The 22,979-nt window shown below is 50.0% G+C and overlaps 2 protein-coding genes across 2 annotated transcripts in view; one reads left to right on the top strand and one right to left on the bottom strand.

Moving 5' to 3' along the window:
• sema4f (sema domain, immunoglobulin domain (Ig), transmembrane domain (TM) and short cytoplasmic domain, (semaphorin) 4F) overlaps positions 1-13,178 on the top strand; it is a 56,266-nt gene extending 43,088 nt beyond the window's left edge. Inside the window, exons 4-14 of the mRNA XM_015343857.2 lie at positions 2,226-2,324; positions 2,726-2,837; positions 3,496-3,615; positions 4,370-4,521; positions 5,646-5,827; positions 6,178-6,313; positions 7,196-7,412; positions 7,497-7,606; positions 8,652-8,794; positions 9,495-9,535; positions 9,796-13,178. Coding sequence (XP_015199343.1) covers positions 2,226-2,324; positions 2,726-2,837; positions 3,496-3,615; positions 4,370-4,521; positions 5,646-5,827; positions 6,178-6,313; positions 7,196-7,412; positions 7,497-7,606; positions 8,652-8,794; positions 9,495-9,535; positions 9,796-10,454 — 1,971 coding nt within the window. The 3' untranslated portion in view covers positions 10,455-13,178. The remainder of the gene's footprint in view (positions 1-2,225; positions 2,325-2,725; positions 2,838-3,495; positions 3,616-4,369; positions 4,522-5,645; positions 5,828-6,177; positions 6,314-7,195; positions 7,413-7,496; positions 7,607-8,651; positions 8,795-9,494; positions 9,536-9,795) is intronic.
• A 1,993-nt stretch (positions 13,179-15,171) lies between these two features.
• ccdc166 (coiled-coil domain containing 166) lies at positions 15,172-22,261 on the bottom strand. Its single transcript, XM_015343808.2, has 8 exons — positions 22,115-22,261; positions 19,785-19,955; positions 18,305-18,358; positions 17,831-17,885; positions 16,709-16,853; positions 16,477-16,556; positions 15,939-16,115; positions 15,172-15,681 (listed from the first exon to the last, which is right to left on the bottom strand). The coding sequence occupies exons 2-8, from the start codon at positions 19,892-19,894 to the stop codon at positions 15,442-15,444; spliced, it is 861 nt and encodes a 286-aa protein (XP_015199294.2). The 5' UTR covers positions 19,895-19,955; positions 22,115-22,261; the 3' UTR covers positions 15,172-15,441.
• Between the last annotated feature and the right edge of the window lie 718 nt (positions 22,262-22,979).

Raw genomic sequence — 22,979 nt, forward strand, 5'->3', positions numbered from 1 at the left:
TGGCTGTCACGCAGAGCCAGGCCAGCGTATGTCTGGTGAATCACTGCTCAGCCCACCTTCCCTTTGAGGGAGTACTGAGTATTTTCTGCCACATTTATTTAAAAAGGTCTCTTTTGCAAAAGGAGACTGTGTGGCAGCACCACACAAACGCTTTGACCTGGGTGTCTGGGCTGTTCTTGTGGTGTCAAGAAGAACTGTTGAGATATTTGGTAAATTAATTTTGTCACTTTCTGTCTGGATAAAAGGGTAAATGTAGCTAACTGAGTGAATTTGGCTCTTTAAATCGTTCCCTTTAATGATCTATCATTTCAAGGTGCTGTGCAATTAAACAAGACCGGAATTGATCACAGCAATTAAAACCACAAGATCACAGGTGCTGACTCGCTTGGGGAGCTCAGATCCGATCTGTGAGGGAGATCAAGGCTCCAGTTTGGGAGATGATGCTTCTTGTTCCAAAGAGCGCAAACAAGGTGTAGGTGTGTGGCAGGCTGATAGACCCATCGGGCTCGTGAAGCTGGGCTGCACCCTATTCTCACATCCACAGCTGAGCTAGACCCACAATATATATTCTCACGCGGTTCTGAACATGTCCAGCGACGCCAGGGAGCACCGCATTACCATCAAGTCTGGAAATTGCAAAGCAGGCTCGAGCTCCTGTATCAAACTGGGAGAGATGGGTATACAGTAAATAGGAGCCATGGTCCAAAATGAAAAAAGACCCCTTCCCTACACAAATACAAAGTCAAAAATGACACCAAGGTCCCAGAACATAGTTCTGGACTGATTCCAGCTTCCTCAGAGGTCAGAGGTTGAAACATTTGCTGCATTGATGAGCACGATTAGATGAAAAGTTTAGCATCATCTAAGCATTGTGACAAAGCAGTGCTGAAGTAAGATCAGGTATTACATGGATGTAATAAATCTGGGTGTCATCAGGATAGAAATGAAAACTGATACTGTGCCGACAAAAATTCTAACCTAATAGTAACGTCCATCCATTTCCTTAACACTTCATGCAGTACAGGGCTGTTGGGGACAGTACAGAGCGGACACTAACACAGTGTACTAAAAAGGTTTAGATTAAAGACTCATTTGGGTCCAAGATCAAATTTAGGACTAGAGTTTCTCTTAGGTCCCCCATTTGAAAAGGTTTTGCTTTGGCAGAGCTGAGCAGAGTCCCTGCTCAGTCTCACACCTTTATTTGCACAAGCGATGGATCAGTGTTGCCAAAGCAGACAGTCTTATTAGTCCATATTGTTGAACATTTACACCTCACAAAACAGTTTTGTTTATTGTGGAACGGGCTCACTGTTCCTCAGGCTGTGGCAGGAGATCGCACACGAGTTTCCTCTCCTCCCCCAGTAGGACTGGAGATGTTCTGATTCTGGAAGGTATGGAAATTCTGGGATTAGGTTTGTTATTTTAGGGAGGCCTGCTTGTCTAATCCCAGAGTATTCCTCACAGTGCAGCAGAATGTGCAACTCTTTTCTCCCTGCTGGCAGTCGGAGCACAGCCGGTCCTCTCTGGACAGCCTGCTCTCTCTGTGTTACCCAGCTTTTTTTATGGCTTTTTCTCTTTACTCTCTGTTACCCTGGTCAGGAACTCAGCTAGTGTGTACTGTCTTTTTAGAGTCCTGCAGCATTCCAGTTTGGGTTGTTTGTGAGGCAGGTGGGCAGTGCTGTTTGGCTTGTTCTGTGATGTGGGTTGAGTTCAATTCGTGTTGTTGTAATGGTGCTGTCCTGAGGCTGGTCGGTGTCAGTGCGCTTCAGGACCAGCTGGCTGAGGGGGCTCATCTCTGGGCTCAGCAGGGCCAGGTGGTGGTAGGAGTTTGGACACTGCAGTTTGTGTAACCAATATTTAAGTGCTCTCTTCTGTATATTTATTAGTTTTCTTTAACACTCTGAGGTGGCACACTGTTACTGACAGCGGGTAAAGTCCTGCTCAGACAGCTCTGCACACTGCGGTCTTTGTGTCAGGGCGCCCTCTGGTGGAGCACTCATGCAACTACAAAGCAGTACACGGAGGGGAGTGGGGTCACTACAGCGTCTGCAGTCGCACTCAGAGCTCTGCCCATTCCCATGAGCTCTCTGTGCTTGACTGGATCATTTTCGGTCTCGTGCATGCGCGTGAGGCACGAGTCTCCTGTCCGGTACAGCTTGTGCAGGGTGGAGAGTGAGCGGTGATCTTCAGCTCTGACCATGGTGCTCTGCTCTGCTCTCTCCCAGGCCGACTGCCACAACTACGTCCGTCTGCTGCAATTTCTGAGCGCAGAGCAGATCTACGTGTGCGGGACCTACGCCTTCGACCCGCAGTGCACCTTCCTGGTGAGTGGGCCGCCCTCTCGCACGGGACCTCCGGGACGGCTTTCCTCCAGGGCAGAGGGCGGCTCCACGTCTCCCTGTGGACCTGGCAGACGCGTGTCGCAAAACGACAGGAGGCCGTTTGGCCCATCAAGCCTGTCTGGCTGCCAGTAGCTGCTCAATCTAAGGTTCTTCAGGGTATCGGTTTCAGCAAGATGGGAGGAAACTTTGTTCCATGCTCCCACAACCCTTTGTGTAAAGTGCCTCCTCTTCTCCCGTTTTCCTTGCTCTTCCATGTCGTGCATTAAAACAACTGTTTCATAAATGAAGGGCACATAGAGGGGGGCGATAATGACAGTGATATTTTCTTGCCTCCTGCTTTCTGCTCTCTGCTCTTCATCACTCGCTTTCTCTCTCTCTCTCAGAACGTGATGAAATTCTCCTTGGAGCTGCAGGAAAATGGCGAAGTGAGGATGGAGAGTGGGAAGGGAAAGTGTCCCTTCGAACCCGCTCAGCACTACACTGCTGTCATGGCAGGTACAGACCCCTCTGGCCCCCCCGCCCATGTCCAGCCAGTCCCAGGAAATGCACGTCGACCACAAGGAGTTCTGTAGACTCAACAGCTCTGTGTTGAGAGAGGCCTCCTACCTCCAGACCCAGGTGCAGCTGTGATTCACTTCTGCTCCTGTGTCACGAGTTTGGACCATTCTAAAAGAACATAAGAAATGTTGGGGTTAAAATTAAAGTTGCAAGCAAGAGGAGGCCGTTTAACCCATTTAGTAGTTGGTGGCTCATTGATCCCAGGATCTTTCAGATCCATGTCTGGATATCGGCTTCAACAACATGGCTGGGGTGCTTGTTCCAGACTCCTACAGCTCTTTGTGTAAAGAAGTACCTTCTGTTTTCAGTTTTAAATGCACTTTCCTGTAGTTCCAGTTGTGTCTTCTGTGTCCTCACTGTTCATTTGAAGAAATCTGTTGGTTTGGCTTTCGGTGCGCGTGTGGATGTTGAATCCCTGTTGTATTCTCTGTCTAAAAAAAGGTTCAGTTCCGTCAGCCTGTCAGTCTAGGAGACTCTTAAGCCCTGGAATGTATTTAGTTGCCCTCCTCTGCACTGATTCCAGTAGAAAGGTTTTGCCTCCTCTCCACACCTCACGTTCCTCCTCTCTCACCCTTGTGCTGGTGTTTCCCTGTAGATGGACTCCTGTATACTGCCACCACCAGCAACTTCCTGAGCACGGCCTTCGATATCTCCAGGGCGACGGGGCCGGAGGTGGAGCGTATCCGCACAGAGACCTCCCCCAGCTGGCTGAGCGGTGAGGCACTGCTGCCTGTTCCTCCCGCAGGGCCGCTCACCGGAGCGCTGAACAAGGGGCACACCCACACCCAGCTCTGGGAGCGGGGGCCAGGACAGATGTGTAGACGCAAATGTGTATATTTTTTTATTATTGCATAGGTGGGAAAGATGCATTTGGCACGTTTCATAGGTGTGCAATCCTGTAAGAAATGCCAGTCTGGGAAAACAGTCTTATTCTGCAAAGAAAATAACGTAGAAGAACAGTAAAAGGGGCAACACAGAAGCCTCAGGCTGGGCATGTGACGATACGGACACCGGAGTCTGCCAGCCTCTTGTGTTAATATCGCACGGGGTCTGTCTCTCCACGCTCGGGTGCCTTCATTTATTCTCCTGCAGAGTAAACGGAGTAAAACACACAGGAGCCCGAGCTGCATTCTGCCTTTCCTTCACGATTCCTGCCGGATCAGCGGTGCCGAGCCGAACCGTCCAGTAGGGCCCTCTCACTGGGCCCAGTAGGCTGCTCTGGCACACTGGACTCTCCGTGTTATAGGAGCGAAGCTGTGTGGGTTTGCCTTATTGGACACTAGTGGGCTAAATATGGCCCCTACAGTGTGTCCCTGTGTCACAGCTGCTCCACACAGCTGGGCTCAAGCTCTGAGAAATGAGCACCCCAATAAACCTCCTGCGCTGGAGCTGTGGGGATTCCCCCCGCCTGCGGCCCAGCTGGGTAGAAGGGGAGCTGTGCGTTACAGTCGTTGTGTTCCTACCGGCAGACCCGGAGTTTGTGAGCTCGGTCTTCGTCCCAGAGAAGAAGGACAGCCCCACGGGAGACGACGACAAGATCTACTTTTTCTTCACCGAGGTGGCCAACGAGTACAACTTCTACACCCGGGTCAGGGTGCCCAGGGTGGCCCGGGTCTGCAAGGTGAGCACAGCGGCGCTGTCCGGACTTCCATCTGTCCACAGCCTCTGAGCTGTTAGGAACCTTCCCTTCTGATTCCCTGTAAGCGCTTGTGTACGAGGTTGGAACACTCCCCTCTCCGACTCGCACTCGTGCGTGCGCTTGTGTACGAGGTTAGAACACTCCCCTCTCCGACTCGCACTCGTGCGTGCGCTTCTGTACGAGGTTGGAATACTCCCCTCTCCGACTCGCACTCGTGCGTGCGCTTGTGTACGAGGTTAGAACACTCCCCTCTCCGACTCGCACTCGTGCGTGCGCTTGTGTAGGAGGTTGGAACACTCCCCTCTCCGACTCGCACTCGTGCGTGCACTTGTGTACGAGGTTGGAACACTCCCCCTGTACGACTCGCACTCGTGTGTGCACTTGTGTTCGAGGTTAGAACACTCCCCTCTCCGACTCGCACTCGTGCGTGTGCTTGTGTACGAGGTTAGAACACTCCCCTCTCCGACTCACACTCGTGCGTGCGCTTGTGTAGGAGGTTGGAACACTCCCCTCTCCGACTCGCACTCGTGCGTGCACTTGTGTACGAGGTTGGAACACTCCCCCTGTACGACTCGCACTCGTGTGTGCACTTGTGTTCGAGGTTAGAACACTCCCCTCTCCGACTCGCACTCGTGCGTGTGCTTGTGTAGGAGGTTGGAACACTCCCCTGTACGACTCGCACTCGTGCGTGCACTTGTGTACGAGGTTGGAACACTCCCCCTGTACGACTCGCACTCGTGCGTGCACTTGTGTACGAGGTTAGAACACTCCCCTCTCCGACTCGCACTCGTGCGGCGGTTTTTCCAAACTTTCAATCGCTTCCGCCTTCTGTCCACGCCAGCTTGTCACAACACACAACATGCAAATGGCAAATCGCCCATTTACTTCGCTACACGTATCATGTTAAAGACGGTCATCATAAATGCAGTACGTGCACTCCAGTTGAACTGCGAGTGCTATTTAAGACGTGGCACTAGAAGCAGACTGCAGCTGATTCATGAGTCCTGTGGTTTTGTACTGTAAACATGGTGTTAAATGCTGCTGCTTTAGCAACACTGTCACCCGTCGGTCAGCCAATAAAACCCCTGGAACGTGACTCTTCCCAGGGGGACGTGGGAGGGAGCAAGACGCTGCAGAAGCGCTGGACCACCTTCCTGAAGGCCCTGCTGGTGTGTGAGGACAGCCAGAGTGGACGGCGCTACGACATCCTGAAAGACGTGTACACCCTGGAGCACCGGCCCGGAGACACGGGCAGCACCCACTTCTACGGCCTCTTCACCTCCCAGTGGTGAGACACTCGCGCCGCAGGGGGACAGAACATACTGGCCCGCAGGTTGACTGACCGACAGACCGGCGAGCTGCTTGCGGACAGGGAGATGGGCCCATCTCATACTGCATCCCTCTTTCTCTGCCGAGTCAGAAACATTCCCCTGGGCGGACACAGCTGATACCCCTTAGGGTCTCCTGCACAGATGTCCTCTGTTCCAGACCGAAGAGATCTAGTTCCTTCATTCTGTCTGTACCTGACAATCAGAACCACACTTGTTGCTCTTCCTTGAGCTCCTCCTGAGGCAGTAGCACTCCTGGTCATCGACCGCCCACCAGCTCATTCTCCATGCCCTCTCTGTCCTCTCGCAGGGACAGTGAAGAGGTGTCCGCGGTGTGTGTGTACGGGCTGCAGGACATCGGGGCGGTCATGAGCGGCTCCTACAAGAAGAAGAACTGCGATAGCTGGTCTCAACAGGAGCCTCCTCCCCACCCCCGGCCCGGACAGGTAGGATTGTCTTTTCCTTCGGTTCCCCCTGAGTCCACAGCGAGCTGAGAGTGGGGAATGTGTGGGAATGGGAAACTTACTGTTTCGGTATACTTGACAGAAAGTCCTCCCGGGACGAGGGCAGACACTGGCCCTTGAGGATCAGAGTAAGGGGCTCTGGGTGAATGGTGAGGTCAGGGAATCCGTGGCAGACCTCGGGACTCCTGCCCATGAGTGAGACCTGGAAGCCGGTCTAGGCTGATGCGCAGTATTAGTGCACGGGGTCCAGGCCACACGGTATCGCTGTCTTGTACTGATTTGTTGGCTGGACAGCAGCTCATCTAATGCGGGCGAAAGGTTCATTTCAAGTTCAAGTTCACGTTTGTCATTCCAGCCATATACAAGCATACAGTGGAACGAAATGTCGTTCCTCCTCGTCCACAGTGCAAATACAGGCCGGACAGACAGGACACTGACATAGACGTTGCAGACAGGATACACACAGTGCAAAGTGCAGATAGTGCAAATTACAAGTCGAATACATAATACAATCTACTGTACACAGTAAACTGGGGGGATTTAAACCCTGTTTCTGGAAGTGGGGTGGGTGCCAGTAGATTCCCGGGTGCTGAGGAGCCTGTCAGCCTGCAGGAAGAAGCTGTAACAGTCTGGTGGAGCTGGCCTGTACACTGTGAGAGGCCCGTACACTACCAGAGGGTAGGAGGGCAAAGAGTTTATGGGAGGGTTGGGAGGGGTCATCTACTATACTGGAGGCCCAAAAGCTGAGTTGTTCCTGACTGGTGCTGTGGTGTCCACAAAGGAGGAATTGGCCGCGAGTTGCTTGACCTGATTTGTACGGAACGAGCCCAGCCCACGCCTGCCCTCTCCCCCCCCTCCCCACAGTGCATCACCGAGGCCCTGAGGGCGGAGGGCTACGAGTCGTCCCTCAAGCTGCCCGACAAGGTGCTGACGTACGTGCGGGACCACCCCCTGATGGAGATCCCAGCGACAGCCCACCCCCTGCTGGTGCGCTGGGGCGTCACCTACACCCGGCTGGCGGTGCGCCTGGCGCCGGGCCCCCCGGGGCCCCCGGCCACCGCGCTGCTGCACCTCGGCACCGGTGAGGACCCAGGGCGGGGCGCGGGGGGGTGGTGGGGGGGGCTGGAGCGTGCCGCTGACCTGGGCGTCTGTCGCTGTCCTGCAGATCGCGGGGAGCTGCACCGAGTGTCCGTCCGGGGGCTCGATGACACCCTGCTGCAGGAGACGCCCCTGTTCGACACCGGCGAGCCCGTCACGCGCATCCTGCTGACAGAGGTATGTCTGCCCTGGAGACGGACTCGGGCACAGCTGGAGGTGCCCGTGGGCGCCGTCTCATCATCGATGTGGGGACGCCGTTGGGAGGCAGCCCTTAATGCAAGATTTAACCCTTCATGTAGAATATAGAAGGACATGAAGGGAGATAGAACTGTAACGTAAACGCTGTGACAGTAAGCCCGTGTTTAGAAGTAGTAGTTTGTGTAGTATTGTGGTCACTGTTACAAAAAAAAGATAATGCTGCATTAGAATCAGTCCACGGAAGAGCCACCAGACACGTTTCTGGGCTTCAGGTGATGTCCTACACTGACAAAATGAAGGAACTGGATCTCTTCAGTCTTGAACGGAGAAGACTGTGAGGGGACCTGATACGAGTGTTTGTTGAGAGAGTCAGCCCATGCTTCAGAATGGACAGTGGAGACTCGGAATTAGCTGCTAAGTTCCAAATGGGCTAGTTGGGCCTCTCCCTGTAACCTTTCCTTTGTTGTTGTGAGCACAGCCAGATGGGGTAATATATGAAAACACATTGCTGTCTTGAAGAAAAAGAATCACATGTATCTTCTAATTACGTGATAATTATCTCCTTATCACGGGATTGTAAATGATCTTGTACCTGTGATACTCAGGTGACAGCACAATAGTCATGCAATACGTACGTTTGCATTAGTTGGCTTTCAGCACAAGCAGTGGAATCGACTGCACAGTAGAGTCTTTCTAGTTTAAAGACAAGTCTGTGTGTCCTCAGGCTTCTAATGATTCTGTTCACACCAGCTAAAAACGCTAGCATTTCGTTCTGACTCGACCCAGGTGGAACTTCCTGCAGCGCTGGGCACGAGCCCACTGCTCCAGCCGAGCTCTCGGTAGCTCCTAGGCGCTGTTATTGTCCAGTGTAATAAATAGGTTGTTCATTCACTCGCATGATCTGGACCCTGTGATGACAAGAATTTGCTGTGTGGTAGGTACGGTACGGTGACATTTTCATGCAGTAATGAACGGTGTAGGAGACACCTCTCACCCCCCCTCCTCCCGTCCCTGTGTGTTTCAGGACTGGGTGCTGGTGGGCTCCCCCTCCTCCCTGGTGAAGCTGCAGGGCTGTGGTCAGTACAGCTTCTGCGAGGGCTGCGCTCAGGCGGGCTGTGGCTGGGACCCCGAGAGCGGGACTTGCACGGATCCCCGGGACAAGAAAGGGTGAGAGTTCGGGGCGCAGGGTTCGGAGATGTATGGTCTTAACAGAAGTGCAGTCCTTTCGAACGAGAGGAGCCAGTCATCCTATCTTGCCCGCTCGGCAGTGAGTAGCTGAGGATCTCATCCAGCTGTTTCCTGAAATAATCCCGGTTACTGGATTCAGCTGTGTAGCTTGTTCCTCACTCCCACACTCCTTTGTGTAAAGAAATGCCTCTTCTCAAAAACAAACGCTCTTCTTCCGAGTTTGCGTGTGAGCCCTCTGGTGTGTCAGGCCGGGCCGGGCCAGTCTGGGGGACCTTTTGGGCTTCCATCGCCTCCCGGGCTGGGACAGTCCCGCCAGTGTGTGGCTCAGTCTCACCCGTCCTCCTCTCCCAGACCTGGCTGAAGGCCATCCTGGGCCGGGATTCCACTCAGCGCCGGAACAGTGGCACCCCTTGTTTGGGCTGTCTGTCTTACACTGTCGGTCGGAAGGGGGATTCATTTCTTCAGCCTGTGGTCTTGTGACCTCTGCAAAATAAAATGATCACAGCAGCATCACTGTTTTACGCATCTGTTTTTCCTAGCCTGTGTGTGGGTGTGTGGGTGTGTGGGTGTGTGGGTGTGTGGGTGTGTGGGTGTGTGGGTGTGTGGGTGTGTGGGTGTGTGGGTGTTAAGCATCTCTAGTCTCCTTATTAACGCGCTCTCCTCTCTCTCTGTTCAACAGGCTGCTCCAGTCCAGGGCAGAGCTGTGTCACGTGGAGAAGGGTAAGTTGTTTTTTCCCTGGGATCTGACTTCGAATAGGCTGTGCCTGCATAATCCCGGGAATGATTTCTCGGATCTGGAGAGTTCTGCGGAAGGAACGATGCTGGGATAAGGACCGGACAGTGCTCGGAGCCGGAGCCGTGAGGGACTCGGGTGCCTGTGTGTTCTGGCAGTGGGCCGGGCCGTGCTGTGAGGAGTGTGGGGTCCGGGTCTGCTCCAGGGCTGACCCCTCCCCTCTCCCCTCTCCCCTCTCCCCCCGCAGGACGCTGCTCTCCGCTGCCGCAGGAGGTGAGAGCGGTGAAGGGCCAGCGCCTGCTGCTGCCCTGCGTGCACCTGTCGCAGGCCGGGTGCCACTGGGTGCACCCCGGGGACCGGCACACGCGCCAGCGCCACGCCCACCTGGAGATGGTGGTGTCGGACGGCAGCGTGGGGGAGTACCGCTGCGAGTGCGCGGAAGGGGGCGCCTCCGGCTCGGAGCCCACGCTCTGCACGAGGGCCGCCTTCCACGTGGTGCTGGGCGCGCCGTCCACAGACGCCGTGGAGGGGGAGCCGCGCTGCCGCACGTTCGGCATCGGCCTGCTGTGCGTGTTCCTGGGAGCTGCCCTGGGCGCGGCCCTGTGCTTCCTCCTCCTCAGGGTCCGCAGGGCCGCCGCGCGGGCGCCCCAGTCCGAGAAGGACGCGGCGGGGAAGGCGATGTACGCCGACACGCCCAACTCTCCCAGCAGCCCCAGCCTGCTGTCGGAGGGCGTGCCCCTCACCAAGAAGAACGGCGCTCTGAACGGGCACACCTACGCCAACGTCAACCAGGGCTGTGAGGGCAGGCCGGAGAGCGAGGCGGGCGAGAGGCAGGGCGAGGAGAACCCCAGAGTGCTGCAGCTCGCAGGGGCGCCCCTGGCCTCCTGTGAGGAGAGCTCCATCTGAAGACAGCGGACAGCCCGTGGTCCGGAGGGTGGAAGGACCCATGCTTCGTCTGAGCCCAGTCTTTGTGTTTGTTTTGCTGTGTCTTGTTTAGCTTCTCCCTCAGCCGGACCGGAGCCTCTGTGCGCCTCCGAGAGCGCTGAGGAGCGCCAGGCCTGCTCTCCTGGCAGGAGCGGCTGCCCGCGCCTCAAACTCTGCAGATTTAAAAAGTCTGCCCTGCTGTGGCGGTTTGTTTCTAGCAAAGCTTTTACTGACTCACAGGAGCCTTCGGGACCAAGAGGAGAGCCATGGACAGCCACATGTTCCTCTCGTGGAATGATCCGTCACCTGTGTACACACCGGGGGCCCCTCGGCCAGACTGGGGGGTGAGGAGGGCTGTGTGAGCTGGCCAGAGCCAGGAACCAGACCACCACCTGGAGGAGAGCTCCTCGTCATTCAGGCCGTTCTAATGCAGATCCGAACCTGCCTGAAGTCACAGTTTTGCCCAGCTGGAGAGACTTCTCTTGCGGAGATGAAAATGAACTTGCAATCAGGAGCTACTGTTCACAGACAGAATTTCCACCGAGACGAGGAGGGTTGTGCTTAAACGGACTTAATCGTAGCAGTGCAATGCTTTCTCACTTGGTGAGCAGTGGTGATCGTGTTCTGTGTAGGTTTGTGGTGCCCTCTAGTGGGGGGAATGACAATCTTCACTGTTCAGTCCTCTTGCACCACACACCTATTTAAGCCATTTTAAGATTTGAGCTTCTGTTGTTTGGCATGTGTTCTGGTTTTAATTCAGTAGAGGACTAATAGGACAAATCCTGCCCAGGTTATTGACATTGCACACCGGTTTCGAGACATGCAGACATATGCATGAAGTTCACAAGAAAAGACTTGGTCTGGGTCTGCTTTGGCTCTGCTGTCTGCTACAGCATGTGTTGTACAATGTATGCTTCCTGCACAGAGTGCTGAGGGAACTGTGTGTTGTGAAAGGGTAGTGCTGTCCCTGAGACAGCTGCTGTGCAATCGGGGACTGTGATAGTGTGACTACGATCACAGTTTTACTTAAAGCTGTTTATCTGAACACTTACCCCCAAACTGGCATCACAGTGTCGGAGCTTTTTGTTTCCAGGACAATAATCTGAAGTCCTGTGTTTCAGATCGGAATGTTTTGACTCCAGTTTGCGAGGGCTGAGCGCCAGTCCAGGCTGCCTGCCCTTGTTAAAAACAAATTGTGTTCAGAGTGATTTTCCTGAAGGATTCCTCCTTCACAGGCAGCAGCGTGCCAGCCCTCCTGCGCCCCCTGCTGTCCGGCGGGAGGTAGTGCAGGGGGACAGGACCCTGGAGGAGACCGCGGTGACACACCGGCTGCTGCTGAATCTCACCTGAATTTCCAAATATGTGCCTGTGTTTTAGACAGGAAAGAGACGGCTTGATAAAGAGCTTTATTTTCTACTTGCAACTGTTTTTTTTATTATTACTATTTATTGGTTTAAGTAGGAGTTGAGGTTTCTTTCTCTTCTTTCTCTATTGGAATAAATTCCGCCGCCCTTCTCTCATCATGCGATATATTTCCCGGGAAGTGCCTCTTCCTGCTCTTTCCAGGACAACTGCACAGCTGTGCTCGGCCGAGCAGGGTCCTTCCCCTGTACTCGGAGCTAATCAAGGCTCTAGCCTCCACTCCAATTACCCTATAATCCTGAGAGCTGTGTGCTTTGTGCGTAACTATACCATCTGAAGGATTTAACAGCGGTTGAATTATCAACGGAAAACATCAGGAACTAACCACTGAACACTGAACACACAGCATTTGAGTAGTTACAGAAGTGGAGTACCGTAAGTACCGTCTGGTATAACCGGTGTGGCACCAGTGTCCTGTGCTCTCGCACACCTTCACAGTGCTGGGACATATTCTGTTAGCAGGTGTTGAACAGAGCGTGCTGTGCTGTGCTGTGCTCGGAGGAGGACCTGCTGCATGTGCGCTGGGGTTACAGACCTGTCTCCAGGCTGGTGTGACGCCCGGCTGTAGACCTCGGAAACCACCCTCAAGCAGCACCTTGCTTTGCTCAAAGTAAAGAACGGAGCCGCGCCCGTCGGGAGGGAAGGGTGTCGGTCTTGTTCCTCGTGTGAGAAAGTGAAGTGGCCGCGGAGCCCGCTCCTCTCGCTGGAAGGGCACCGAGCACAAGCGCCTCATTCGGCAGCTCTTGATCATGTATACAGGCAGGGGCGTCCACCAAGGGTCTCGCCGAGGACATCCTCTCGTGTAGTTCTCGGTTGATCCCATTGGCGTTCCCCAGCTGTGGCCGGTGTAGGTGAGGTGTGACAGGACACCGCTTGGGTACAGCGAGCTGTGGTGATGGACGCAGCGTGTTTGTGACAAGCTTGCTAGTGATGTGAATCTGAACCTGGGGTCTCACTGGCGTCCTTGGCGCCACGGTTCGTGCGCCACAAACAGGTTTTGAGACAAACCTTTGTCAAAAGGTAGGATTGGGAGCTCATCTTTGAACAGGGTCCGAGTATTTAATCATCATCATGGACTGTACACCCCCGTGTTTTGTGATGTCTTTGATGAATGAAAAAAACATTCTGAAAAGTTTGTTGTAAATAGTTTTGGATAAGCTTTTATTTTTGTAATTTATAAATAACGCGTAATTTGTCTTTTGAATACTGTTTTAACTGTTGAAGGTTATCTGTGCAGGAATGTGATTTGTCCTATTGTAAATAATAAAGCTACCTCTCACTGTACACAGTCTCTCTCTCTGCAGGACAGCTAAAACCATTTCAAGTTTAAAATCGGGATCAAATCAGAACTTAAGTAGTTGCGAATGTGCTGTAGACATCCAAAAGCTGTTACCTAAAAGTTTAGCAATGTATAATAAATGGGATTTCTCTTTTATAGGAACAAGTAACAGGTTTATTCCATGCTGAAAAAAAGAAGAAAGAGTTCCTTTGCAGCCTACGCATGCTGACCCAGCTACCCACCTTTCTCTTTTATAGCCTATCTTATACAATAATTTCACTCTACTGATACAGTTTAGCTGAAAGATTCAGTATTTGAAGGACTTACAATTTTACAGTTTACAGTTTTATAATTTTAGTATAAGCCCAATTTTATAATTGACATATTTCAGTTTTATCTAATCAAAATCGGTGTTTCTCTGATACCATCCTGGTTTTAAATATTTGCCAAAGGACAGCAGTGGAATGCTTACAGTTTCACTCCTGTTTCTACCTGCCAGAATCGAAATGGATATAATTTAGGAGGAGCAGTGGTCCTGTCCTTGCGTTACTCCTCTGATCACATCCGGCCCACAGGAGCATCTCCCTCTCGTCTGTATGGTTTCTTGACTAGCACTCCATCCAGTTAATCTTTTAGGGGGAACTTTATCAAAAACCCTCTGAACAAGCAAATGTTCATATTGGAAGCTCTGATGGCATCCAGTACCATTGTTGTTCTAAAAAGAGCTCTTTCATGACAGTTTTAATTTTTCTAAGTCATGTTCATGTTGACTGCCCCTCAGTGGGAAAACGTCCATCCACCCTGTTCTGTTTCTGACCGCTTCCTTCAGTTCAGGGTCACAGGGCAGCCAGAGCCTAACCTGGTGAGAAACACCTGTCCATCACAGACAGACAGACAGACAGACAGACAGACACCAGGGCCAGTTTTATGCTATTATGTCTTAGGACAATGGGAGGAAACCCACATGAACACAGGAAGAACATACAAACTCCACACAGACAGCACCCAGGTCCAGAACTGAACCCAGGGCCCCAGCGCTGTGAGGCAGCAATGATAACCACTGCACCACTGTGCTGCCCAGTGTGAGACCTATTGCTCTATTATAACATGGGGCAGGTTGGTCACCCATTCTTAAGTACGGGCCCTGTGTTTCCAACACTCCTCTCACTCCAGTACTGCTCATTATTTATGGATCCCATGGCCCTTTTAAAAATAGAACAGTGGTGGGATTTCACTCTGGGCTTGCATTTTGTAGCCTTCCTAAAGTACACCCCTTAATTTAACAGGTGACTTTCTCACTCGTCCCTCTGATCCGATGTGCAGTGGGCCTGCTGGTGCATAAAACATCCTGCAACACTCAGGTGAGTGAAGTGTGTCCGCTATATACAAAGAACAGTTAGGATCCTTTAAGGATGAATATTGACTCAAAATATTTGCTTCTTTTCACAAAGAATTGAGTCTTGAGAGCCTTCTCAGCCTGCTGACTGTAGCACAAACTCAGAGCTTCAAGGCACAGCTGGGAGAAATTTGAAACCCGGCGACGTACTACTAAATGATGAAAACAGGCTGAATAGCCTCCTCTTGCTTATAGTCTTTCTTACAATCCTATGGACGATAATCAGACACCTAGTGCCGATGCAGTTAAAAGACACTTAGAAACCTAGGCTGAAGCTGTAATGAAAACATTGCTAGAATGTCCTCCTTAAAATACTGAGATTCAACCCACAGCCGCCACTGCTGTGGTCACTAACTGGTAAAAGCCATGCAGTACTGTTGAAGCAGTTCTGGCACAAATTCTGAACAGGTTTAAGGTGTTCATTCCAAAACAATCCCATTAAAAGTCATATCTTTAGAATGTTTAACATCTGTGCTCTTTTCTAGTGTAACAGAAGTGTACCCTGTGAAGGCTGTTCTTTCTTACGAGGTTGTTTCAGCCTTGATGTTCTGAGTGTCAGTGTGTGAGACCGCAATGCAGACATGTACAACTCCAGTCCTTGATGGCAGCTGCAGTCTCCAGGTTTTATTGCTTTCTTTCAATCCATCTCATTTTAAAAACACAAGACAAGTAAAATTGATACAGCTGTACAGAAGATCAGTTCCGTTAGGTGATGCAAGGCAGAAGAAACTGAGTTGTAAGATTGGGGTGCATCTCTGCTGTGTGAGATGTGTTTGCTTGCCTTACGTGGTTCTTTGAGTGCTAGAGCAGGGGTTGCCTGACGGGCAGCAGCCCTGAAAGTGTGTGTGTTCGTGCGCGTGTGCGGCTGTAATTCAGGTGTGCTGGGTGCTGCCCTCCCCCGTGCCCGCATGGCAGTGAGCTGGGCCCCTCAGCCTGCGCAGGTCCTGCACATACTGCCTCTCCCGGAGCAGCTGCTGGCCCTGCTCCTGCAGCCTGCCCTGGTGGAGGCGGAGATCGCGGGCCCGCTGGATCAGCTGCAGCAGCTCCCCGCGCAGCTGCCGGTTCTCCTGCGCCACCTGCTGAGTGTGTGCAGCCAGGCAGCGCGACGCCTCCTGCAAGCAAGCACAGGGAATCGGGCTTGGTGATCTAAAGCTAAAGGTTCCAGATACTACTCTTCTACCTCCCAGGTTTTTTTTATATTGTGTGCAAGCAGCTTCTTCTCGCATCGCGGGGTTTCCCGTGGGTGTACTGGCGCCGACTCTGCCTGTGGTGCTGTGTGTGAGGCTCACTGGGTCACTGGGCCCGGTCGAGCCCCAGTGGGAGCCGTGCTGTGGGCCTGCTCATCGCCAGGGCTGGCTGGCACACTCACCCTGTTGGCGGCCACAGCGAGCGCCTGCACCTCGTGCCGGGCCTGGCTCTCGTACTGCACCTTGTTGCCCAGGAAGCCGGCCTTCAGGTGCTGCAGGCTCTCGGAGTGGCGGGCGCGCATGGTCAGCACCTCCTGCTCCAGCTCCTGGATGCGTCCCAGCTGCTGCTGCTGCAGGCTCTGTGTGGGGCAATAATATTCTACACTGCACTCACTCTTTTCATACACACAGGATCCCAAAGGGCTTAACACAGCCACTGGAAACAACACAGAAATAAATCTATTCAATAATGATTCAAATGTTTCGCTGGTGGTGGGAGTGAAACATGAGAGGATTTAAGAATGATGTAGCAAAAGTTTTCAAGTGGAAGGCAGCCAATCCTATTTTGCTATTGGCAAGTAATTAAAGGGTTTTTGTTATGCTGAGTGAAATCCAGTGGTTTAAAGTGTGATTAAGGGGGTGGATATTCAGAAATCTCTTTAAAAAGTAAATCCACCCCCACTGAACTAGTATTGAGCCTGGATGAGTTATGCATACTACCTTATATTCCTGCATATCAGAAATCTCCAGATTCAATACAGACAGCTCATTCTCTTTCTCCAGGATCTGCCTTTTCAGCTCTGAAACACAGAAACACATGGATGAGGCACGCTCTCAGTTCTTTTGTGGATTCAGAGGTGTTATATACTGTATGTAACATCATGCCCATGTATGAGACATCACAAAACCTTTGGTTTCTGCATCTGCATCCTGTGTTTTCTGTCTCTCTCACCAGTGGACTGCCCCTTGTGCGTGTCCAGCAGCTCCTCTCTCTGTCTCCTCAGCTTCTCCAGTTCTACTTGGTTCTGGTCACTCAGACTGATGATGGCATTCTGACGTTTCTGTGTCCTCTTGGACATGTAGGACATGTACTCTTGCTGTCAGTGGGAAGACAGGAGAGCGCATCTACATCAAATCATTGAGACTTGATGTAGGAAATCAATTTTAAATCTAAGGAGTATACAGTAATGGCCCAACCAGCACATCTAAACTGTTTCTGCTTCTGATTTATTAAACTCTCAAACACTCACTTACATTGGAATTTACCAAATAAAACCTGCTGACCTGCTGTATTTCAGCAGCTGTCTTTAGGTCTTTCTCATACAGAGTTCCATTTAGTACAATTGTGGACGCACAGCAGGGAGTCAGGGAATGCAGCGGGCAAGACTGGCATTGACAACACCCAGCTGACAACCTGCTCAACATACATTGACAAAGCCCCTTTGAGAGATACATCTGGTGGAATGTTCTGTAGCTCCATTTAATGGATGGCAGCAGATCAGCCATCAGTCATTTCTAACAGTTCAGCGCATGACTATCACTGGGTACAGACCACACTGGTTCTGAGCTGTGGGCGTGTACTGGAATTACATGGCACTGCCTTGAGATCTATACTGGGATGATCACAAACGTTCTGGCTGGTATGGGAGCCTCCAAAGACGGGCGGAGACAACGCGATCTTTTTAGTCACGGCAGGTCATGCCCGAGGTTTCGATTCGCTGAAATGAAGTAGACAAGGTGGGCATCTCCTCGTCTCACTCCGTTCAGCTCAGGGCCTGTCCCCATTCCCCCGAGTCCCTCTTTCACTTCCACACTCAAATCCCACCACACGCGGGAGAATATCCACTCTCACAATGTCAGCAAAAACAGCGGGACTGTCCCATTTTAGTACCTAAAATGTTTCTAAATTATAAAATATTTCAATAGAAAAAAATATTTAATATGTGACATCAAGTCCAATGGATTCATTTCGTTTGTGTAGAACACCTTTCTCCTAACTTATGTGAAACACTGTGTTTAAATATTTGCAGTGGGTGATTTTCTCATGCCTGACTCCCTCTCCCCCCTCACTCACACTCTCCATGCGCGTCTGGTGAGCCTCCTGCTGCAGATACTCGTTTTCCCGGCGTCTGGGGTGGGGATGGGTTAAGGACATGATCGAGCAGCGAAACGGACAGACATGCCCCGTGACACAGGTCCCCCGGCGGTGTGTGTGACTGTGTGTGCGGTAGCCTGCATGGGCCGCTCTGCGAAGCGTGTGGTGTGTGGAAAGGCATGCACTTCATTCCGATGGAAAAATAACGACTGGGATACATTCATCAATACTATACTGTACACTGTATATTCATCAGCTGAGAATTCATGAAGAAGTAGTGGTCACCTTACTTTTATGACCGAAGATGAAAGAGCCCACCAGGACTGAGACAGAATAGTGACTGAGTTTCAGCAGTACCCTCCGTGGGAGTGGAATTATCGGAATCGGTCATGTGCTCCCCTCAGTGGCAAGCTGGTGTGCTGGGACACAGTGCCGTCTCCCTAATAAGGATACAGGTGCTCCACGTTTCTCCTCAGACTGTTCAGGGCCTCTGTCAGCTGCTCATACCTGGAAATACCAAGCCAACAGGCACAGCTCGAAGGAATGCAGGAGTGGTGGCGATGAGGGCACGTGCCCATTCTTACGCTGTTTCAGACACGCTGGAGTCTGTGGTAACTAGCAGCTGCCATTGACTTGTCTTGGCTCTAAAACAAGCCTCTTGTTTGGCTCTCAAAAGATTTGCCACCTGGAAGGCTGCGTTTGTCACAAGACCACAAGAAGTTCTGCTAACCTGCGGGATCTGTCATGGATTTAATCATTCTTTTAAGGATTATATTATAAAACAATGCATGTGGCAGCAATATTTCTTATGTGATTGTTAATTTTTTTACTTCATATGCAGAAGTTTCTAAACATCCATATCTTTCAGTTTTTATGAAATTCTCCTTTTCAATATTCACTTTACTATTTAATTTATTCATCAGCTATTTGAAATATACTGTATATTTTAAAGCCATACAGTATATGAAGAAGGCATATGCTGTAGCGTAATCCTGAATATCCTACTTTTTTAAATGAAAATGACACCTACACATGTGTAAGTTGAAGTTATTAATATCCTGAAAGTCAGGGATTTAGAAACGCATCTCTGGCTTGTATAACCTTTGTGCCACTCTTCCTATAGTCATTTACAAGGTCAGGACACTTCTCAGTAGGGACCTTTGACCACAACAGGAGCTCTCCAGCATCTCTAGGTGGGATAGCCGTCACTTTGGTTAATAGCAAAATGTTCTACTGGAATGATACTAATTGATTATATGACATACTGATCTTGCTTATTTGCTTTTTTATAGAATTATAAAATAACGTTTTCAGGTGAATATCTTGCTACACTCCAGAATTCATTATTCTTTCAGTCTGAACACGGACAGCTGTACCAGATAAACAAAACAGCCTCACAATATAACAGATTGCCCTCCAGAGGATCTGACACCTCCTAACAGATGAGATGGCTTTCTCCTCAGTACCAGCTTCACCAGCTTTTTCCACCAAGATGTTTGTTCATCAAAGGTTTTCAAGTGAGCAGATGAGCTTCGTTATCACAATTTCAGGGTATGAGTCATTCTGAATCACACATTTCCGCATTACATCTTTTTTTCATAAATATTTGGACAATTCTAATTCACCTACAATATCTGTATACATCTGTTGTGCCATAGCGTTCATATTATAGCATACTATTATGTTAAACCTTTAGAGGAATCTCGAGCACTCCAGGCACTTTGGTCAAATCAGATTTCACTGAATGGCAAGTCTGAAGACCATGACACAAACAGCCCATGACTCAGTGGGTTTCTTTGTACTCCTCTATTTTCAAACCAAGCCCCTTTCATTCATACAGCCAGAGATTTCCAGGTTGGCCCCATCATCAACAGTCTTATTGCCACTTGCTGTCTCCGTGCTTATGTGTAAGAGTGTCTCCCTGGGATCTTACTCTTTCTGTAGGAGGACCTCCTTGTCAGTCGCTGGCCTCTGCGCCTCATCTGCTCCATCTCCTTCACTTGTTTTGAGCTTAGGGCCTGAGTCCGCCTTCTTCTTGGGCATCTTGAAGGTACACTTCTGTTGGCAGGAGGCACCAGCCTGGGCAGGAGCTGATTAGTCACGTCTATAGAACACATACAGCGTCCCAAGTGATACCAATAGCGATATTGTAACACAATAGTGGATCACGAAAAAAAAAACGTGACATATGAGTTCACTTTTATTCTTTGACATCTAGAAAAATTAATCAGACCCAAACTTGACAGACTAAAAAAGGCGAATTGACAATAAAATACCGCAACAATAATTACACTCTGACACATATGTTCAAGCTGTGCTTCACAGAGTCCTACTTCCTTTAGGCCTAGAAACCAAGAATTCTGCCCCAGTAATCAAAATAACAATTAAACCACACTTTCAACAAGACAAAAAATGCAACGCGATCTTAAGAAAAATGGATACTATTCAGGACTAATTCTCCCTTCCTACAACATGGATACCTAAAACTGAATGGGAATCAAATTGCCTATTGTGACAATGCATCACAAAACTAGGAGAGAACATTTTAACCATTGATCCACACTTTCCTATAAAGAAGATGGCAAGCTCTCTGTAATATTCAGATTACCAAGACAGAAACTGGTCTCCAACACTGATCAGAACAAAGATGTCTCACACGACTCAAGCTTTAGAGAAAGAGGATAATGACGATGTTCCTACTCTCTTTTTTTCCCTCTGTTCTATTTTTTCTGTTTATGCTGCAGTCCCTGCCTATGGAGCTGGTTAACGACATCTCTAGAAATGGCCAGTCGCTGTTGATTTTTCATTCTTCATGATGGCTGGTCAGTCCTAATGATTCACTGGGGATCTAACTAACTGCAGTGAATCATTGCCAGCAGCCATATCACGCTGCAGCCCACTGAAGCTAAGAAGGTGTGAGCCTGGTCAGTACCTGGATGGGAGACCTCCTGGGAAAAGCTAAGGTTGCTGCTGGAAGAGGTGTTAGTGGGGCCAGCAGGGGGCGCTCACCCTGCAGTCCATGTGGGTCCTAATGCCCCAGTATAGTGACGGGGACACTATACTGTAAACAGGCGCTGTCTTCTGGGTGAGATGTAACACTGAGGTCCTGATTCTCTGTGGTCATTAAAAATCCCAGGACGTTTCTCGAAAAGAGTAGGGGTGTAACCCCAGTGTCCTGGCCAAATTTCCCATTGGCCCTTACCAATCATGGCCTCCTAATAATCCCCCTCTATGAATTGGCTACATCTCCTCCCTACTGATAGCTGATGTGTGGTGAGTGTTTTGGCACACTATGACTGCTGTTGCATCATCCCCATTACCTGTAAAGCTCTTTAAATGGAGTGTGGAGGGATTCCCCATTACCTGTAAAGCTCTTTAAATGGAGTGTTCAGAAAAGTGCTATATAAGTGTAAGCAATTATTATTATTATTATTATTATTATTATTATTAATTATTAGGAATAAACACCCTTTAATCATCAGTATCTTGCCCTGTGTTTACTTGGATCTTACATAGGCAAATATCTCAAAAAACACCCATGGTTCTAGGCTTTCTGAATAGTTTAGATCTTGCTGGATTGTGAATTTTTGACCAACTTTTCATGGTCAAAAATTCACAACTAAATACCCTGAAATTCACCTCACTGGCAATCATACTTCAGGAAGCTACCGTTAGAGCAGAATTCAGTGGCACCTTTAGGGACATGTAGACATCGAGGGCATAAGTCTAGACTGGCTAAATCACATCACGATCTTCAGTTTAGCTGTTAGAGCCAAGGACGATCTGTTGCTGTTGGAAGTCGGATACAAGATCAATAATAATGCAAGCAGGGAACAGCAGCACAGACAGCCGGAGGCCAGCGGAAGAGATAGCAGGATAGCAGCACATTGAACAATTTCAGATTTAGAAAATAGCATTGTACAGTTACTATAGATTTCTGTGGAGAACTGGGGCATTTCTATAGAAACTTCAATGTTTTACGCTGTTCTCAAAAGAACAGAAGCGAGGCTAGAAAAACACAGCCCTCATACCAGTCGGGCTATGAACCAATCTGTAAGGGACACTATACTGTATCTGGACCTGTGTGTCTTCGTAAAGACAGTTGTTGAATTTTAGCTTTAAATTAATGTCGAGTTAGTGAACATGGGAGAGATATTGCACCGTCAATGTAATTCGAAAATGTCGGCACGAAGATTCACTGTTAAAACGCCGGAGTTCAGGGTGGAAATGATTTTTTCGCAGACAGCGTCTTGTCATATTTACCTTACAGAGCAAACGCGTCACGATTGCACAAGGGGGAAATGTTCCAGTTATCCATCACAAATTTTCAGACCTCTTCTCTTCTCCCTGGTTTCATCAAGGTAAATGGGTCACGGTTACCATGACAACGCACCTACAACACTCAACCGGCGCAACTGCTTTGACGTAATCAGACTGCGTCTGCTCGTTTTTAAAGGGCGCATAAAGTTCTGTAGTGCTTAGTTGAATGTTCTCGTTGTTGAGAAAGACCCGGTAAGCCGCTTTCACAAGGACAGGAAGGTGCATGTTTTAATATTTTGATTTTAAGTTTTCTGTTATCTTTTGGTGTTAATGGAATTCAGTTAGAGTGTTTCTGAACCCAGTCTGCATCGATAATATCTAAAACCGCATATATCGTGTGGTCTTCTTCTACAGTACAACTGGATATCACTCTACAGGTGGCTGTGGTCTATTTTGTGATCTGTCTTCAAAACAAGACCCTTCCATCTTAAATATGTGGAAGTCTGTTGGTGTCTCAGATTAGCTTCCCCTTGTGCACGCTGTCATCTTGGAGAAGGATTTCATATCTTCAAACAGCTTCTGGAGAGAGATGCACTAGAGAAATGTGCTGTGCGTCATGGCTGTCAAAGGTCTGGTGTCTCTTCCCTAAGAAGTAAAGCTCTTCCAAAGCACACAGTGAGCTGTGGGGTCTGTCAAGGGGCTGAAACTGGCCTTTGCTTCCACCGCCACGAGCGCCAGCCTCCTCAGTGGGGCTCTCCACACAGTCGTGCTTGGTAGGAGGCGAGACACACTTTGCAGGGCGTTTGTAATCATCCCTGGCTTGCTGCAGGCTCTTCCAGGAGGAAGCTAGCAATGTGTGGTATTTACT

This window comes from Lepisosteus oculatus, chromosome 1 (genome assembly GCF_040954835.1).
Source record: "Lepisosteus oculatus isolate fLepOcu1 chromosome 1, fLepOcu1.hap2, whole genome shotgun sequence".
In the NCBI taxonomy this organism is placed as follows: domain Eukaryota; kingdom Metazoa; phylum Chordata; class Actinopteri; order Semionotiformes; family Lepisosteidae; genus Lepisosteus; species Lepisosteus oculatus.

Coding starts and splice junctions, on each gene's coding strand:
- ccdc166 (XM_015343808.2), bottom strand. CDS start 19,894: ATGCCCAAGAAGAAGGCGGACTCAGGCCCTAAGCTCAAAACAAGTGAA. Junction 16,854..17,830: donor ACCAGACGCGCATGGAGAGT/GTGAGTGAGGGG, acceptor TCCCACTGACAG/CAAGAGTACATGTCCTACAT. Junction 15,682..15,938: donor TCGCTGTGGCCGCCAACAGG/GTGAGTGTGCCA, acceptor GCTTGCTTGCAG/GAGGCGTCGCGCTGCCTGGC.